We start from the raw sequence: 20,813 nt of genomic DNA on the forward strand, positions 1-20,813 counted from the left end.
ACATTTTCTTCTCAATAGCAAGATAGATTAAATCTTCAGTGAATCACTGTAATGGTAGAGGTCTTATCAATCAGTCTTGTATTTTGCCATTGTACAAGTATAACATCTTTGCAGTTTAGTCATTGCCATTGAGAGTTTTGTTTCCTATTTCATGATGTGAGAAAATGGCAATTAGATTATTGAAAATTTAAGTGATCGCAGGCACTTTAAGATTAGGCATTTTATGTCTTTTTCAGTTGTATTATTGCTTGTATTGATCGGATTAGTCCATAATATCTTATGCCTTTATTTCTTCTATTTTTGTGTTGTGTTGTTATGCCATTGTAGACTGGGTTGTGTGAATATTTGATCATGTCAAATCCTATATATTCCAGTTCACATATTGTTTTGGAAGATAGATGTCTCATTGGCAATCATCACATATTTCCTAAACGGTATATCTTACTGGAATTTGCAGAAAAGTTACAACCAACATATTTTGATCTTAAATTAAATTACTTTCAAAGGTATTACAAAGCTAGAGTTGAGTGTTGCTTGCTTAATATTCAGTATACCAAACTATGTGACTTATAGTTGTTAATTTCTGTATCAATTGGTCTCTTGTAGAGAGTTGTCTCATAGGCAATCAAATCACATTTTATATGTTTTGATTTTAATTTCTTGTGTACAATTTGGAAATTAGTATGGCGTTCATTATCACTGAACTAGTATATATTTGTTTAGGGGCCAGCTGAAGGACGCCTCCGGGTGTGGGAATTTCTCGCTACATTGAAAACCTGTTGGTGACCTTCTGCTGTTGTTTTTTTCTATGGTCGGGTTGTTGTCTCTTTGGCACATTCCCCATTTCCATTCTCAATTTTATTATTACATGATTGAAAAGCAGTTTTCAAACACAAAGTATTCCAATGTTATCGGGTTAGAAAGCAATGAATATAAAGGAATAGTTCTAATTGTTTGATAATTTGAACAAATGGAACATAACTAAAGGTCAATCCAGGAGAACTTTTAAGAGCTGGAGACTTTACTAAGGAATATAAATTTAGCAGTTTAAAACCTTGTATTGGCGTAATTTCAAACACACACTGAAAATTATTCTGACAAAATTTTTATTTTTTCCTACATTTTTTTTTACATGTAAATAACAATGTTTCAATGACAGTCAAAGTTAAAAATACACCTGTATTATGATGAAAATAATGTTAATGTACGACTATGACATGTAAAGCTATGATAACTTTCAAATTTCAATTTCATAAATCTATCGACAACACTCTACTGGTGACTGCAGTTAAAATGATTAAAATTCATTTCCCTAAAGTCTTGATACAACCGTTTAACTTTTTAAACTGTATTTCTATATGAAAAACCTGTACTTTGGTGTTTCTTCTTTTATTAATTAAACTTTTGACATGCATCATTAAACAAACTCAAAAAATATTTGCGGTCGTATAAAAACTTGTAATTTTGTTTTTTAGAAAAGCACATCCAGAAGATTTTTTCTTTATTAAAACAGAATAACTGAACTATGGTTCAAAGACAATGATAAGGATACATTTCCTGTCTTGCTTAAAAACATTGCAATTATTGTTTAAAAATGAAACATTGTTTTACAGAATTGAAGTTGTAAATGCCATACTAACAACAGTTTGGCATATTTTTTCTTATTTTAGAAATATATATAGCTCGAATCTGAACCAATTCCTTGAAGAATTAGATACCTAAACATGATAAGGTCAAATGCCATAAAAATAACATCATTCTTTCTCAATATGATATGACAATGAAGTGTGATGAGTTTAAAACAATCTGTACAAAAATCCACATAATTTACACTTCTCGCCTCCTCACTGAAGCGTCCATTTCACTTTACAACTTTTGATGTGTATGACTGACAATGATATTTTTAGCATGACCAGAAAACACAACATATAATATTCAAAGTCCTCCTGTTTGTTGCTGAAACACGTCTATCGAGTCCCCATCTTCCATGTCCAACTGAAATTGAAAGAAACATATCATTATTAATTACATAAAGAGATAACACAAGACTAAGCAAATCCTAGCAGATAAATATGCCAGTGTATTGTGTTTAGTTTAAACATTTATTTATAGTGGATTGGAAACAATTGCAACTTGTATTAATTTGTCTCCTCTTTGCTGGTGGGAGTGCTGCCTTGTAGAGTCATTAGTCTACTCTTTTTCGAAAATCTACACGGGTGTCTTTCATGTGGAAGAGATATTGCTCTTTAGTGTATAATTCAGTATTCTCCCCAGGCCGTTTTAGCGCTGTGCTTTTCAGGGCTATCACAATTTCCCGCTGTTCTATTACACTGACCGCGGCGCTAACCAACGCAAGAGCGTCGCTATATTTTTTTCCGTAATTTTTTCAAATTTCCCGCTTATTTTTCACTTCGGATCACATGATCATAGACTGGTTTACTATTTCTACATTAATAATTTCCGTTGTATTAAGTAACTCCGCGGGACCAGTCTAATAAATTTTACAAAATGGCAACTTTGAAAGATCAAAATTGAACCTGCAAGACAGGGGTGCAGACTATAGAGTTATTTTGTTTCTTCTTTTACACATGCTACTAGTATTCAAAATTCCAGTTTAAACAAACACAAGTTTCAAACTTATTTTTTGTGTGATTTAGACTTATTTTAACAATTGTGAAGTGTTCTAGAATCATTTACAAGCAGTTCTTGTGTTTGAAGATAGAAAGCAGGCGTTTCCTAGAAATTACCACAAAAGACCACACATAATTTTAAATAACCATAGTTTTATTAGACCTTTGATTAAAATTTTGTGGTAATTAGTATTGTAGGTATGGAGACAGGCAACATAAATTTATGTTGGGTCTATAATAAATATTACCTGTGAGGGTGTGTCTGTTTCATTTATTGGATTTCCATCAAATCTGAATCTTACTGCTCCCATTTTTAAACCCTGTCAAAAGAAAATCAACAAGTAGACTTAACTACAATCTCAAAAGAAAATATGTCTACTAATAATTATAGGATGCAAAGTAATTGTTATATACGTATCTACACTATATTGAGTACATGTTCAATGTTATGTAACTTATATGACATACATTTTAAGTACAGTAACAAATTTTAAGATTATAATATACATATGTATAGAAAAACATTTCCCATTTCCATTCTGAATTTTATAATTTAGTGAATGTAGGGCAGATTTTCACACTTTTTTTTCTGATTAATATATAAATTTTTGATGAGCATTAAAAAAGACACTTATATTATATAAACATTTATTTAACCACCTTTCAGTTACCATGGTTACTAGCATCTTCGCTAGCCGAGGGTTACGATTTTTACCAATTTGTGAGTATGTGCATCAAGTCCATAGCACTTTACTTTTTAACATGGTGCTATCTGATGATATATTACAAATGTAGAATGTGTTATATGTGGTGCAGTACATACAAGGAAACCATGATCTCTTTTCAAATTACATTGTGCTGTTCCAGTACATGTGTAGTCATAATTATTTCAAATACTATATAATAGACTTACAGCTCTATCACAATATGCAGACATCAGTTTCCGTAATGGTGTGTTGCGTTTAATTTTGAAATGTACCACACTGCCATCTTGACCCGTTACTTTTAAGTTTATATGTTCAGAACCTTCTGGTTTTACATCTTCAATCTGAAATACAAAAAAAAAATACCAATGAGCAGGGCTTTCAATAAGTTTAGGAGTAGAAGGATAAAACCAAAAAATAAGAGTCCCATGAATGCGGACGGCGAAGCCGGCCGCGGCGACGAGCTTGCTCGTCGAACCTACGGCGGGGGGTCTGGGGCCCGCTCAAGGGCCCCAGAATTTTTTTTTAAAATGGTGCAAAATCCTGCATTCTGGGAGTCTCCTGGACCCTGTTTCAGTCCTCTCAAAACATCATTTTTTTAATGAAGATAATGTAAATGTTTGATTAAAATTTGTAGCATGGTTGGATTTTCTGTAAATATTGATTACATTTATATATGCATTTGATCCAGACTTCAACTTAAAGCTTGTATTTGAAGTTGTTTGAGAATAGCAATGACATGGTGATAATATAGGGAAAGATCCACATCCAATCATATTTATTCATTAATGAAATTTTATTATACTTGAACTCAAGAAGTTCTGAAATAGAAGAGGGGACCACTATATTTTGGTACAATTATAGCACTATTGAAATCCCTTTTTATAATATAGGAAATTAGTCAATGCGCTTTATGAATTAATACTATCAGGAGGCTGGCCTAAATTACAAATATATGTGTTTGCTGTTCGCTTACTGACCCTTCTGATGATTCACACCCCTCTAAAAATATTGATTTTCTGAAAAAAACATTTAAAATTTTATTTTAAAAAAAATATTATTATTTGCCCCTTAATAATTTTGTGATTATTGTGCTCTTTGAATAACAATTGAAAAAATAGTCATTAGATTAAAATTCTATGAGTTCAGGGAAAAAAGAATATAAATTCAATGGGACATTAACATTCAGTTCAGTAGATACAGCAGAGACAGACAAATCCTTTACAGGATAATAAATTATATGATCCTTGACATGGGCATTGAGTGTGAGTACATCGTTGTATTGTGCATTGAAGTCAGACTTAAGACCCTAAAGTGGCCCCAAATTTGACAGTGATGCTTAATACAGATACAAAAAAAAAGAAGATTGCGACACCAATTTATTTAATTTTTAATACAAAGCCAACATAGTTATAAAGGAACATGTCCATGTAGTTCACTCTATGTAATAGGATTTGAATCTAAAACAAACGTGGGATCGGTGTCGTGGGTCAGTGGCTGTACGTTGTTTATATTGGCGTTTGTTTGTTTTTAATTTTATTTTAACTTTGTGAAAATATACAGTGTTCTCCTTTGAATAAGTTGTATTTCCATTCAATATTTATAAAGCACCTTGTTTTTGTATTTTTCTAATCCATTGACTGATGTCACTTTGTTTTCGTTTACTCATTTTTCGTACACGCCTATTAATTACACCAATCGTAGGTCGTTTAAGAAAACCGGTTGTAAATTGACCAATCAGGAGTCTGTTTACGGACGGTGTTCGGGTGCCTTCTGCTGGTTTCTACTTCCAGTAGTTTTCGCCTTACTCTCCTTGTTGATAGCGATCCCAGCCTAGGCGTTCGTGACTACTCGGGTCACTTCACGTAGATAGGGAAAGGTTATAAATATCAACCACACTTTATCGGAAATCCCCTGGTTGTGTCAACAGCGTAAATTTCCCCTTCAGTCATTTTTATTGATTTTTTAATTTTACAATTTTGAGCAAAGTAGGCGGCGGATTTCCTTCAAGTAGACGACGAAAATCGCCGCCTACCGCCTTCTATTGAAAGCCCTGAATGAGTGACCAGAACAGTTATAAATATGATAAAATATAAGGGCAACAGAAGGATAATACATGTAGGAGCTTGAATTCTGTTATTGTTTAAATGGTAAACACCCATTTACAAATTTCCAGTCCTGATTTTTTCCTTTTTGTTAAATACAAAATGCATAGGCTTTAAGATTTTGTTCATTTCCGTTTCTAGCAATCTTGCAAATAGTTTTATTTCATTCAAATCTTTGTATTAAAATCAGTTTCAAATTTCTTCCAGTATACTTCACCAAAATTAAGTAGACATATTTTGCTGCTCTGCTTTGGAGAAGATAGATTGATTACATTAAATATTCAAGGTATGAGTGTTAAAGGTGTCAATGAAAAAGAAAAGTGCAAAATTCAATGATTAAACCATGGATTTCTAAATTTCTATTAATATAATGGTCTTGGTGTCGGGTTTCTTTAACTGTACGCATATCAAAAATGCAAAAATGGTGGTATACAAATATGTTTTTTTTTAAATGTGAAAAAAAAATTCAGACTGATTTTGTGAAGGATGGTTTATGATGCATGAATGGGAAAGAAGTAAAGAAATGTTTTTTTATTAGTTGAGGACATCAAAATTCTATTTGAGCCACCAATATTTCAGTATCAGAAAAAAGTGGATGCTCAATTTTTTCATTTTGACACCCGGGTTTTGAGCACATATGTCACACTGGTTGGGATGATAACCTTCATGTTACTGTGATGTAATGTATCAGAATTTATTTTGGACACCCTAAACATCAATCACAAAAATTTTGGTTGAGACAGGTTATTTAGTTTCAAAGATTTTGTGAAAAAGATTTAGGATGGACAGTTGGAGACGGATATCAACAGCTGACACGGCCCTTCTGGTTCATCTGAAAAATATGCCAGTTCGCAAATACAGTATAAATCTGTCATGCAACTTAAATCAACACGAGAACAAAATATAGGAAACTTCATTTCCAGTACATGTTGAGAGCGAAAGTGGAAAGTTTGATGCTGCACTGCACAATATTTTCCAGAAAGAAAAAATCTAATTTGAGCACCCTTTTATAAGTTAGTCATACAGGCATTGAGATATGTACTTCCAGAATTTAGATTTAACTATACTCATGAAAATGCTGGACTTAATAGTGCAGAGATACAGACATGCCTTTTACCTGAAAATGATGTCATAATACAATGCGTAATTGGTAGTCTTTTCCAGTGAAATATCCTGGTGTTATCGGTTCTGGATAGTGTAACAAACTTTGGCTCCGTAGGGCCAGTGCCTCAAATAAATGTGGTCAAAGCTGATTGTGTTAATTAAGTAGATATTTTTATTCATTTTCTATTATCCTCACAATTTCCTCTTGCGTAAATCAAGAAAAATCAAAACATCTGTTGTTGTGCTCAATTTTGCTCGATAGGTGTGAAAAGTATAGTATGGTAAGCATGTTTGATATTAATAAGATATAAAATTACGCAAATTGAAGAAAAGTATCAATGATCAATCCTTTGTCTCTAGAAAACATATTTTTTCTATAAATATTAGCGGCATCGATCAATTAAGGCATCTTTAACCAATATCCTAGGAATTATCACTCAAGGTGAAAAATATGCATTGAATATTAATCTTTAATAAATTTTAGATGATTTTTAATTATTGAACCAATTCTTAGATGTTGTCACAGCTGTTATTAATATTTTACTGTTACAGTAACAATATTTAAGGGCATTACTTTTCCGATAATTGAATTGAATTAAATTTTGTAGTTTATAAGATATGGCCCAAACTGCGTTCCATAGATTTTTTTCCATAGCGACGTCACACAAGATCTTACAATTGTGTATTACTTGTAACGGTTTATTTCTTCCTCTGTGGTATTTTATCCTGAGGATAATTTGTCCCGGTATTTTTTTTCCAGGCATGGTATTTCACAGGTTGATTTTTTCCAGAGGAGCGAAAATCTCTGTGTTATGCGGATAGTATGTACCGGTATATATTTGCCGTACTATATTTCACAGAACCGTGTGAAATAGAGTCCCATTAACTACTATGAAAGTTACTCACAATCAATACATATAGCCGACTATAATTATAAAATGTTGCACAAAGGTAGACTAAATTTGCATAATTTATCAAAGGGAGGTAATTATGAGCAATTTATATTTTAAAGATATTAATATAATATATTTCTGAATCTATTTTATAGTGAAATTTTTCCTTGAATCTTATTTTTTATAAATTCATTTATATAAAAAGATGACTTACAACTTGATTTAATAAGACAGATAACATTTCACAGGTAAAAACTATCCAGCTGTTAAGCATGCTTTTGTTCCAATATATTGTTATGGTATGATTTATCTGATTTCCATATAATCAACAACTACATCTCTGTCCCCAGACAAAACTATTTATATAGTTAAACATATCATCATAATCAAATTCTTCTATTGCTGTTAATGCAGTAGTAATGCAACTATATTTCTACCTTACTTTTAAATTTATATTTGTACTGAGATCTGAAAACAACTCACTTTTACATGTATTTCACTAACCTTATTTAATCATGATATTATTTTCACAATTACGATCTTTGAAATAACTTCTGGTTTTCTTCCTTATGTTTCATTTTTTCAAGGATAATTTGTGAAATTATTTCTCATTATAATACATTTTTTTTAACAATTTCGCTTTATTTCAAATACACTATTATTATTTCATAGTATTTTTAAAGGACAAGTTTTTTTCTAATAACTATTCAATAAGTTAACTACCCAGATAGAATTTCACGGCAAAGGAAAAAATATCCCAGGAAAATATTTTCCTCAGGATAAAAAAATAACAACAACTACTGTGACATGTTTTCCTCCGGATCAAATTTCACCCGGATATAATTTTACTTTACATATTACGTATGTGGACTTGATGACCTTCTTTTCGAGATAAGTTTTTGATTACATTAGAAAATGTGCTATTCATGAACCGAGGGGATGAAGTTGGGGTTGTTTTGGGAATAAGGAAAAGTAGGTTGAAATCGGAATTATTATTTTTAATGTTGTAAAATGTCTGAAAACTAGAAATGTTGAAATTAATGCTTGCTTGAAGCTAGTTTTTATTCTGTCCCTGAAATGCTGACAAATTGAAAACATGTGCGATTTCATAAATTACTTTTATTTAAAACACACACATTGCTATTGAGAACCGATTACTATCCAGAACAGATAACTACACGATACATGATTTAGAAATAGCCAATTGAAATCATTTATTATCATGGAACAAATTGAAAGTAGAAATTGCATCAGTTTGCAAATTCAGCAGAACTGACCTCTTTGAAAACAAACATTGATTCAAAGAAACTGGTATTTGGAATCTAACAGAACTTTGGGAAATGAGCAATTAGGGGACAGGACTCAGGAGCAAATTAATAGTGCGATTACACATGATCAACTACAATGGAATGTGTGTAACTGTTGTGTAGTGTATAACTAACAGCACATGTAAATATTTGAACTGGTTTGAATTGCACATGGACAGAGAAGGAGTTCATAACTACGTAAACATACTTATAGCATAATATTTCAAAATACTACCTCCCCCTTTTTTTAAAACATGAATGTTTTGATACATTCGACAAAAATACACATCGATGTATAAGCTGATCGTCTTTTCATTTTCACCACAATATAATGTGTTCAAAATAAAAAATATAAATAAATACACCGTTCAGATATAATAATAAATAATATTTGCAAAGGCCATTTTCAGACCCATGCCGGTTAAACCTAAAATGTGCGCGGGAAGTAAATTTGCTTTCACGTTGAAATTAAAATTAATGAAAATCAGTTAGAGGACAAACGGAATGTTTGGTTTATAACATGGTTTGATTGTTACCTTTTTATCGTCTGACATTGTAATTTATAATAAAAACAAAGTCTACAGACTTCTTTTCAGTCAGACCTCCTAATCGAAAATGGAATATGGCGCACAAAGGAAATGCCAGATTTCCCCTAACCCCAATATTAAACGGATTTCGATTGGCCAATATTTTTTCTTTCATAAAACCCACGGCGTGTTAGATAGGTATATAAATACTCCAAAATTTGTAATTAGTGTAAAAAGATAGTCGTTAGATTAATTTACTTAGATTTTTGTAATGTTTTGAAATTTTGAAATTGGTTTACAAATAAAAAGAAATTTTCATGTTACTAAAAATAACATCCAATAAAAAATAGCGTAAAATGTAGCCTTACCTGAAAAGTAGGTCACGGGGTTATCGGGTTCAATTTGTCACACTTTTTTAAACGTGATAAAAAATGCCTTAATTTGATATGTTAAAGATTGGAATAAGTCTAGGTCTATTCCTCTTATAATGATTCACTCAATCTTCCGTGATATTTGCTCCGATTGGTAAATATCAGTATTAAGATTAAGGTATAACACGAGTTACCTCGCTTTTCCCATGTCAAACAGTCAGGAAACTGGCTGAAAACCCCGGAGATAGCCTACGTTCACCAAAATACCTTACTATTCGCCTAACCCTTTGCCCATTTTATTTTGTTTTCACTATTATAATATTAATTGGTTATGCTAAATATTTATAATAATGCAATATCATTCACGTTTTATTTGAACATGACGAATTCTTCTCGAAGGCGGAGGGGCCTCATACTGAAAATGTGCTCACAATCAACCGGAACGGTTAACTTAAATTACAAACATGTAACATTATAAAAGAAGCATTCGATAATGACATTTTTTTATGCTAACAACCATTAAATTCACATGATTCAGAGTTGCATCACACTTTATTTTGTTCAGATTCCATGCGTAGTTTTAACTTGCTTGCGGATTGTCACGGATAGCACGTGTAGTCATAGCTGGGCTAGCTGAGGGCAAGGATTTGTATAGTAAGACTGTACAAATCGCAAGGATTTGTATAGTAAGACTATACAATTCCTTGCTGAGGGTCACAATGGTTTTACAGAATAGAGAATAATGACCCAAAACGAACAAAGAAAAGAGAAAAATGAAAAAATAGAAGAATGGTTTGAAATTTTTTAAAGAATGTATGTTGAACTGAATAATTATAAGAATCAAATGATACAGTATACTAATTACAGAACTGAATTAACGATGTACAGAATAATTTTGAAGATTACGTCCACGTCCACTTTGTATTTCTATTTGTACCTATCAGACGAGTAAAGCCTTTTTCAACTGATTAATTTCAAATTATTTTTTGTTCTTATACATATATATGGAAATGGTACTGTTACACAAATGTCCCAATATTTATATATGATATCGAATGTGTAAAAGTCATGCCGCCCATCAACACAGTGTCTAATACGTCAGATAATTGTGTAAGCGATAATCACGAAAATAGCGGAATAAAATGGTTATTATAGTCTCAAACAAAAAAGGGCACTTGCAGTACTTCAAGCAAATTGGCAAACATTTAGAAATTATTTCTCAATATAACATGAATAATGTACAAATGTACATGTGGTGCGTGTAAACTTTCCCCAAATTCAACTTTATTTGATCACTCAGACACAATATATACCGTGTAACAAAAGGAATACAATATTAACATATATCATGTATATACAAACAATACTTATATATTCAAAAAGCTTCTTACTTTTCTCATCAGTCCAAGAAAACATCATGGTATGATTCAATAATGAAGACTAACACCATTTCAATTTGGTGTGTCCGATCGGAGCGCCTTTCGTAATAACATTCACCAGGAACTCTAAAACCGACACATTTTAAACATATACATGATATAGGGATACTCGAGGATATATATATATAACCACAATCACCGTGACCAATGTCATATATAGACAGGGATTGGGATTGGTATCATGCGGGATATGGAATTTTGTCGCTTCGATGAAGATACATGCCAAGAAAATCGCCTAAATTGAATTATATTTGCCTTATATATATAGTCAATAAGTAGTAACCACAAGGAAAACACGGAGAACAAAGTATTACTTGGACTAGATTTGCATACATTAACGGGACAGAAAATAATAAAACACTCGCGCTATAAAAAAAAAATCCTGTACCAAGTCAGGAATATGGCGGCGTGTTTGATTTGGTCAGTTTTAATGGACTTCCCAATTTTGAATTTGCTAACAGCTTTGGAGTTCGGTAGCCTCTTTGTTATACTTTTTTCATCAGTTGTACTTGCTGTCGTGTATAATTGAAGATTATAGTTATAAATCTACATAAATACCGAATATCTGGCAACTTTAAATTTGAAGAGAATTTTGGGTTTTTAACAACCCAACCAGTGTTAGAAAATGAACATTCACAGCTGTACCGGCTTATCAATTTGGTGCATCTGAAGCCGATTTCGGAAAGTTGCCTTTCATTAGGAACACTGAAATTCTAAATTTGTAATCTAGTGATATATAAATTTCTTAATCACTATCGAAACTTTACAAACAAAAAGTACACAAAAAGAATAACCACATCTGCCTTAAGTCAACTTTGCCTGTGGGAGTTCGGTTGTTAGTTCCTTAAAAATCAAGATTTTGATATTATCAACAATAAACGTTCGTACTAAAAAGCGCCCGGGAAAAGAAAAAGCGCCCAGAGAAGGAAAATTATCATATAATAATATTTTAAAACAATAATTTTTTTCCTAAAAAAAAAAAATCATTGCTTGTTTTGTCACAGTCCTTAATATAAATGCGGATATGTACGATGCTATATCTAAAGTGTTGTTGCACTTTTACAATTTGATTTCAAAATTGTATATAAGTAAGTAAATATATATAAATAAGAGTATATAGAAGAATCATGAACGATATTGCCCTCGATCAAAACGTATATTTTGTTATTTAAAAATAATCAGTGCCTGAGGTGTAATATTTTCGCATTTGCATGCATGCATGTGGTGAACACCTTTTTATGCAGATACTGATACAGATTTATTGTATCTTTTTATAAAACTAAAACTGTTTCTATGGCTATGTATATCAGGGTTTTAATGCTTAGTTTGTTAATTTAAACCAAACCCCTGCTCTTTATCCCTGTGTTTTAACTACGGTACATGTATAGTACTGCTTTATTATGTGTAACTCTATTAATTTTGATTGAATTATTATTTATCTGTGAAATTAAAGTTGTCTTTACATTTTTCATTTTAATAGTATTCATATTGTTAAAATGAAACATTCATACTTGTTTTTGTGCTTTATTACAAATGTCTATTATCTGAATTTGCAAATAACTTGTCTAAAATTAGAAAAACAAGAATGTGTCCAAAGTACACGGATGCCCCACTCGCACTATCATTTTCCGTGTTCAATGGACCATGAAATTGGATAAAAAATATAATTAGGCATTAAATTATAAAGATAATATCATAGGGAACATGTGTACTAAGTTTCAAGTTGATTGGACTTCAACTTCATCAAAAACTACCTTGACCAAAAACTTTAACCTGAAACATGCACTTTCATTTTCTATGTTCAGTGGACCGTGAAATTGGGGTCAAAAGTTTAATTTGGCGTTAAAATTAGAAAGATCATATCATAAGGAACATGTGTACTAAGTTTCAAGTTGATTGGACTTCAACTTCATAAAAAACTACCTTGACCAAAAACTTTAACCTGAAACATGCACTTTCATTTTCTATGTTCAGTGGACCGTGAAATTGGGGTCAAAAGTTTAATTTGGCTTTAAAATTAGAAAGATCATATCATAAGGAACATGTGTACTAAGTTTCAAGTTGATTGAACTTCAACTTCATCAAAAACTACCTTGACCAAAAACTTTAACCTGAAACATGCACTTTCATTTTCTATGTTCAGTGGACCGTGAAATTGGGATCAAAAGTTTAATTTGGCTTTAAAATTAGAAAGATTATATCATAAGGAACATGTGTACTAAGTTTCAAGTTGATTGGACTTCAACTTCATCAAAAACTACCTTGACCAAAAACTTTAACCTGAAACATGCACTTTCATTTTCTATGTTCAGTGGACCGTGAAATTGGGGTCAAAAGTTTAATTTGGCTTTAAAATTAGAAAGATCATATCATAAGGTACTAAGTTTCAAGTTGATTGGACTTCAACTTCATCAAAAACTACCTTGACCAAAATCTTTAACCTGAAACATGCACTTTCATTTTCTATGTTCAGTGGACCGTGAAATTGGGGTCAAAAGTTTAATTTGGCTTTAAAATTAGAAAGATCATATCATAAGGAACATGTGTACTAAGTTTTAAGTTGATTGGACTTCAACTTCATCAAAAACTACCTTGACCAAAAACTTTAACCTGAAGCGGGACAGACGGACGAACGAACAGACGGACGGACGAAAGAACAGACAGACGAACGGACGCACTGACCAGAAAACATAATGCCCCTCTACTATCGTAGGTGGGGCATAAAAATCAATCAATTTTCATAACTTATTTCATCGACACAAAGTTGTCTCATGCCAAACAAATATTTTTTATTTTGTCCCCGGGCGCCTTTTCTTTTCTCCAGGCGCTATTTTTCTTCCCCGGGCGCTTTTTCTTTTCCTCGGGCGCTTTTTCTTCAACCGGGCGCTCCCGGGCGCTTTTTAGTAGGAATCCACAATAAAAGATGCAGGTGAATGTTGTTGATCATATCAGTAACGAGAAGTGACAATTGATCCGATAATGAATCACTCAAAGAGTAGTGCTCAGTCCACCAGCACCGGTGATAATAAATGTATTATTTAAGAACAATTTTCCATTTATATTTTCTGGTCAATTCTCTTCAATTTCGTCATTGGTTTTGCCTTCCAGCTGTCTTTAGTCTTCTTGGAATCTCTCCCAAACCGATACACGAAATCTAGTAGAGATCCGAGGAGGATTTGGAGGGCGGAGCTTCATAAATATGATAAATGCATATACTTTCTGAAAGTATCACTCAAAACGTTGACCTGTTAACATCAGCAGTTAATTCACAAACTTGCACTCTGGGTTTCAAACATTTTTCACCATTTTTTTTTTAAATATTTTGGGAAAGGATATTTCTTTAAAGAAAAACATGTCACAAGCATTTTTAAGAACGCTTGAACGGGTCTATCCTACTTACAAAACATGTTTTTTTTTCATTCTTTCATATATGCAATTCAACTCTTACATGTTTTAAGAATCATTGACTTCTTGGAAAAAATACAGATTGACAACAAATGGAAGTTTTTAACGACCTTGACTGGCTATACAGCCCTTGCACGGTCGGAATACAGATTGATAATTTGATATACTGTTCTTATATTAAGACAGTTTGTAATTGTACTATATATATATAAAACCACATCAAGTCGTTTGTTATTGAGCTTCTATATGACATTTAGATATTAACTGTTCGTGAAAGAGGCCAACCTTCTTTAGACACCTTCTTTGAGGTAGGAAAATTGCTGTGTGATTGTCTTTCTTATCGATTCTACATATTTTGGTAATACCTTTCATTGCTGTTTTTTGAAACAACATTCGACAAGGTGACAACTGGAATCTGAAAGTTTCGTGAACTATTTATTATAGTTGATGCTGTTTCATTTTTGTGTGTACTTTACCTACTAAAACAAGTTATGGAATACATGCTCCAGTTGTATCTGTAAAATTGTGTTAACCAGCATGGTTTTCTATATAGCCTACACCTATGATTCTGTTACTCACATTTATGTAGCGACATATCGTGAGATCTCTCTATATATTTTTTCAATCTTTGTTTTATTTCTCATTGTTCTCACATATTTTCATAGGTATAACATATAAGAAAAAAAAAGACTTCATAAATTTGAAAATAGTTTAATGTGAGGTCCAACTGTTTAATTAGTTGTGGTATTCACAAATATATGGATGTTTTTCAGAACATCCAACATCTCCCCATTCAAAGTTGGTGTCTGGGTATTGTAGTAATAAACAGTCCTGATCGCCACCGACATTGTTTGGTTGACCCGGATGCCAATTGGTGAAGGTGACTGGGGCTCCATTGTCTGTCCACACGAAATTATGTTCAGTTTTTTCATCATTTCCGCCTGTATAAAATCCTAAGCTTGCAATATTTGCCAAATCTGAAAACATACACATGATAAAGGTTAGGATGCGAGTTCTTGAAAAAGTTCTTACAAAAACACTAATACTAGGTAGACCAATAATACTCTAATGAGAAATTTGGTACATTTTGCAGCGGAAATAAAGAAATGGAGATACATTTCTTGATTGAATGTCCTCAATATAACACAATTAGATTTAAATATAAAGTCAATGATATAAATATGTCTAAAAAGAACAAAAATCTAGCTGTATGTATATTGAGCAGGCTCTTGAGAGATCACCATACTGTTTTAAATGTAATGATGTTCGCTGTGATTGAATAAAATAAATAATGTTGAGTTGAATAGTATGTATACACTTCTGCATTATTGTACTAATTTCAATATGTTAAAAATCACTTACCTTCATCGTTTTTTATAGTTCTTACAAGATAGTCCTGCTCTCCTTGACTGTTGATAGACACCAAACTAGATTGGCTGTCTTCTCGACGACATGCCGTCTTAGCTTCGTTCCAGCTCAATGGTTTGGCATGAAAGGAGTAATACGAAGTATCTGAACCATTCTGACGTACATGGGAACCATGAGATGACTGAGATATGTCTACAATTATATCAACACTAACTGATACACTTATAAAAGATATTTAAAAATGATTTGAAACCACAAGTTTGAACAATAAGCAATGCATGATATATTTATCAATCAAAGATCAATCAATCATTCAATCTATCACTCAATCAGAGATCAATCAATTAACCAATCAATCAATCAATCAGAGATCAATCAATCAATCAACTTTGGGTTGTTATTTGCTGGAAAATCTAGATGACCGGTATAGTCTTCATTACTTTGTTAGAATACTAAGTGAATGATTATATATTGAGGGACAGATATATACTCAAATTGTTTGAAATGTGATTTATGAAATTTTCTTTTGATTCAATATATTTTGTTGGCCTCTCTGCTTGATGTTTCACTGTTTTGTTTGTCAGAAATTTTCACGTTAATGACAAACGGTTAAAATACCTTTGAAGTGATGGGGGAGTGTAAAATATAATTTTAATACTTACGACTGCATGACGTGTTAAACACTGTAACATCATCTATAGCAGTGTTAGATTTGTCTAAGGAGTAGATGTGGTGATAACCCCCACTGCTATAATGGTTAGTGTAATAGGCATTGGTTGCTGACTCAAAAACTATCTAGAATACACATTTCATTACTTTGAGTTTAAGTTCTAAATATATTTTAAATTTGAAAGGAAGTTGTTTATTAGTTTTCTAAATAACCGAGCTAACAAAACTTCCCTCTAAAACAGTACATACATTGCGATTTTTTTTTAAACTTTTTAAGCATATGGTATAAAATTGAATTCAAATAAATCATATTGATGTGTTATACTGAATAACTGAAGTTACCTGGAACGGATGTGACGTATACTCATTATCCAATGATATCTGCGCTTGGTGCCAATCCGAATCTACATTACCTGTCTTGGTAAACACAGGATATCCTAGTCCACCATTAACCTAATTAATACAGAGGTTTCACATTATTGTATCTCAACACTCCAAGTTCAACTTACTCAAATTTATTCATTATTTAATACATTTTCTTGTCATGCAAAAACCCACTTCGTGAGTGTAACTGCAACTTGTTTAAGTCTGTTTTTATTATTGTTATAGTCTTTTTTCCCGTTTAACGTTCAATTGAATTACTCATTACCATCAATTTTTTGTTATTTTCTTCTGTATTGATTTTTTTTACTTTTCGATAATAAGACTATTTTTTATTTCTTCCATTGTAGTGGTACAAATACAAAATTTGCATATTATTGTGTAATCAGTTTGTCTTACATGAACGTGGAAAAGTGTTAATACGTCATCATGTTGTCATGCTTTTCAAACAAATATTTCCATGATATGACAATAAAGTTCACTGCAATGGCCAAAACCATATTATTTTTTAATAATAACTTTAGAAGTCTAGTAACTGGTAAAAGAAAGTGCAATATTTCAGTTAGTTATTGAAGCATTACTAATGTAGGATAAAACAATTTACTATAACTGTATACAGTTTCCGAATGAAGTGAATTTACATTTTTACAAAAATGTCTCATTGTCAATATGTTATGTTTTACAGATAACATATTTTCAGTCCAATATCGCCGGTAAATTCGATCCATCTTTTAGTTCTCGAAAACTGGTGGGACTATACATTTCCAGTTTAATATTGATGAGGTAAACATAAACTTAAATGAACATGTTTTCTATAAGTGCTTCTCAAAATGTGGTAGGGCATATCCAAAACACCATTGGGAATTAAGAGTACAGTAAGATTCTTCTTTTTGTTTTAATTTTAATCTATATTTACCTTTGCGTATACTTTGAGAAATTTTATATCTTGTCCATGCAGATTGTACCAGAATTTGATACAGTATCCCGCAGTGGAGGTTGTAAACTGAGGAGAATCTATTCTAGAGGTATGAGTTGTCTTAGAGGATGATGCAGCACCTTGGGAATTCAGCATCATGTAATGACCTACAGAAAACAAAGAATAGAGGAATGTGCTGTTTTAGAGGAAGTCGCAGAACCTTGGGAATTCATCATAAAATGACCTACAGAAAACAAGAGGTAGAATTAGTCATTTGATGAAATAAGAATCCATTTATCCGATTCGTTTGTATGTATAATAATTGCCTTGTTTCTTGATTGTTTTAACTATTCAACTTAGATCGACGGCATATTTTTTGTCAGTGAATAATGTTTATATGAATGGGACTCATATCTTATTGCACATGTGCACCAGGTTATAATTTCTATTAAAATTCCAATGTATACATATACACAATGTCAGTTTAAATAATATGAACCTTTTAGCAGAAATCGCGATAGTTACAACATACATTAGACGAGATCTTACTATTAAAAGAAAGAATATACATAAAACAAACAATGTAGAAGAAGGCGACAGAAAGTAGATAAGCAAACGGTAAAGCTCAAACATATTATAAACTTGGCATCATGTACAAGATAATGCACATATTAAAGAAACGTTTAATGTTGAATGTTATGAAAAAAAAGTAACGGACGGTTGACAAAATAAAAATACAGACGGAGATAGACAAACCAGTATAACAAAGTACTATGGTGCGAATGAAAATCAAGTTTAATGTATTTTTCGCACAGTAATACCGATATTTATAAAGTTTACCGTTTGGAGTGCCATATGTGTGGTCTTGCTTTGGTCCTGTTGTTGAGGAATACATAGAAGATTGCCATGTCCAGTGTGATCCTGACTCTGCTACATATCCACACCTTTTACTGTCCTCAAATCCACAGAATGTCTTGGAAACAGGTTTGTTGCTTGACGTATCTGCAAATTTAATGATATTAGTATAATTTAATACGCCATGCAGACACGCGTTTCGTCTACATGAGACTCATCAGTGACGCTCAGATAAAAGTTATAAAGCCAAACAAGTATAAAGTTGAAGAGCATTAATGACCCAAAATTCCAAATAGGTGTGCCAAATACGTCTAAGGTAATCTATTGCTGGGATATGAAAATCCTTAGTTTTTCAAAAGATTCAAAGATTTGTAACATGAAATTTATATGAATGACCATATAATTGATATTTATGCCAACACAGAACTGCTGGCTACTTGGCTACTCATCTGTATAAAATAAACACTTTCTAATAAAATAAATTATCCAAAGCGTGTGTAAGTTGTTAAGGCAACAATAACGAAATGGAAAGCATATTTTAAGGTAAACGAATAAAATTTGAAGTTTTTTTTTTTCAAATACAAAACACAAACCAAAACCCACCTTAGGCACTGAAAAATATCTGTGATGTGCGTATGCAGCGGTGATGTGAGCATGGTTTGTTTATTGGAAAAACATCCTGTTTCGACTTACACAAATAAAATAAAACAATATTTGTTCATTAAGAAACAAGAAAAATATTGCTTTTAATCTATTGTTGTTTGTTTTAATGGAAACAAACTAATTTTTGCATTTTCCTCCAAAAAAGAAAATATATTTTTTCAAGAAATTTTAAAATTCAATTAAAGGTTATTGAAAAATGCTTGCCTCGAAATAGATTAACGATCGTTTCCTTACCTGTTATACTTTGGCCATTGTCAGTTTTGGCTGCAGTCAATACTGCTTTACATGTCTGTAAATCTTTGATAGACTTAGAAGTCTGTGTCTGAAGCCTGATTTTCTCATTGCTCCAGTTATTTGTTTGTCTGGTCACACTTTCAGTCGTTTTATTCAGAAGATAATCGACATTTCGGATTTTTGATTCTAATGCTTTATTTTCAGAAATAGCGTATTCAAGTAGTTGTTGTTTCTGTAAAATACTTGCTTTAGTTGCTTGATACCTCTGAACAAGTGCACTGAACTGAATTTCCAGGGTACTCAAGGAACTTTGTAAGTTGTAGGTCTCTCCTTGTACGATTTCAAGATCTCCACACCCACAATTACCACTCGGATCGCTTTCCCGTTTGGTGTTTGTTGTTTGGTTACAATGATGGACTTTCAAATTATAAATGCACTGTCCAGTAAAGTCACATGATGCAGACGCCACAGGCTCTCCTCCAAATTGCAAGAGAATAAATATAATAAATCCCTGACTGATTGTCATTGTATGTTTATACTTACACACTATTTTCTTATCATTGACAATGGATCACTAATATTCTTATCAATATCAGTTCCCACGAAGGACATACTTATACATTACCTGTTAATATAGGTCATCGTTGAAGTACGATCTACTTTAATCGATATTTTTGGTTCTTCTGTTTTCAAAGCATCGTGAAATTCGACTGCAGTGCTTTGTTTTCATTTCTTCAGTCTATTTAATCTTTATTACTTACCAATTGTACTATTCTGTTGCAGAGTAATGCATATGATGCATTATTTTTGCATATTGACTTTTTAAGAGTTTTTTTTATATTAATATACATGTAGTTTCATTCTTTTTGTTTATAGCACATGCAAAATATAATCGCTGAAATAAGTATAGCTGATGGTAAAACTGCTTTTGGTAACTAGTCTGCCCTTTTCGGAAGGCCAGACTTCATCCCTAGTTTTGTTTTAAAGGTGTCCGTGTTGGTTTGAGTTAGTTTTCAGTATTGTATACTTTATGTCATAAACAGTTTTGTTCATCTGTTGTCATGAGATATCTTGTATTTCGTGTTATTTTCTTTGGTAAAGTTTTCGGACCTATCAATGACTTATGAATAATCTGATGTATAGGGGTTAGACAAGGTACATTTAAAAAGAGGGGTGGTCAAACTCATAGATCGAAAATAAAACTGACAATATCATGACTACAAAAGAAAAGATATACAGACA

At 32.1% G+C, this 20,813-nt stretch overlaps 2 protein-coding genes across 2 annotated transcripts; both read right to left on the minus strand.

The window, feature by feature from the left end:
* Positions 1-1,089: 1,089 nt before the first annotated feature.
* Positions 1,090-9,422, minus strand: LOC139485534 (small ubiquitin-related modifier 2-like). The gene is made up of 4 exons (XM_071270083.1): positions 9,280-9,422; positions 3,544-3,678; positions 2,879-2,950; positions 1,090-1,995 (listed from the first exon to the last, which is right to left on the minus strand). The coding sequence occupies exons 1-4, from the start codon at positions 9,295-9,297 to the stop codon at positions 1,936-1,938; spliced, it is 285 nt and encodes a 94-aa protein (XP_071126184.1). The 5' UTR covers positions 9,298-9,422; the 3' UTR covers positions 1,090-1,935.
* Positions 9,423-15,180: 5,758 nt separating this feature from the next.
* LOC139485535 (uncharacterized) lies at positions 15,181-20,122 on the minus strand. The gene is made up of 7 exons (XM_071270084.1): positions 19,572-20,122; positions 18,660-18,821; positions 17,820-17,986; positions 16,865-16,975; positions 16,516-16,648; positions 15,848-16,045; positions 15,181-15,462 (listed from the first exon to the last, which is right to left on the minus strand). The coding sequence occupies exons 1-7, from the start codon at positions 20,095-20,097 to the stop codon at positions 15,221-15,223; spliced, it is 1,539 nt and encodes a 512-aa protein (XP_071126185.1). The 5' UTR covers positions 20,098-20,122; the 3' UTR covers positions 15,181-15,220.
* Positions 20,123-20,813: the final 691 nt, after the last annotated feature.

The sequence above is a fragment of the Mytilus edulis genome, chromosome 8 (assembly GCF_963676685.1).
Source record: "Mytilus edulis chromosome 8, xbMytEdul2.2, whole genome shotgun sequence".
NCBI classification, from domain to species: domain Eukaryota; kingdom Metazoa; phylum Mollusca; class Bivalvia; order Mytilida; family Mytilidae; genus Mytilus; species Mytilus edulis.

Bases quoted from the DNA above. Each gene is read 5' to 3' on its own strand.
- LOC139485534 (XM_071270083.1), bottom strand. The intron at 2,951-3,543 runs GTAAGTCTATTA...TTCTTTTGACAG, and splicing joins CTGCATATTGTGATAGAGCT to GGTTTAAAAATGGGAGCAGT. The intron at 1,996-2,878 runs GTAATATTTATT...TTTCAATTTCAG, and splicing joins AAACAGACACACCCTCACAG to TTGGACATGGAAGATGGGGA.
- LOC139485535 (XM_071270084.1), bottom strand. From the start codon at position 20,097: ATGACAATCAGTCAGGGATTTATTATATTTATTCTCTTGCAATTTGGA. The intron at 16,976-17,819 runs GTAAATATAGAT...TGTATTAATTAG, and splicing joins TTCTCAAAGTATACGCAAAG to GTTAATGGTGGACTAGGATA. The intron at 15,463-15,847 runs GTAAGTGATTTT...GTATGTTTTCAG, and splicing joins AACTATAAAAAACGATGAAG to ATTTGGCAAATATTGCAAGC.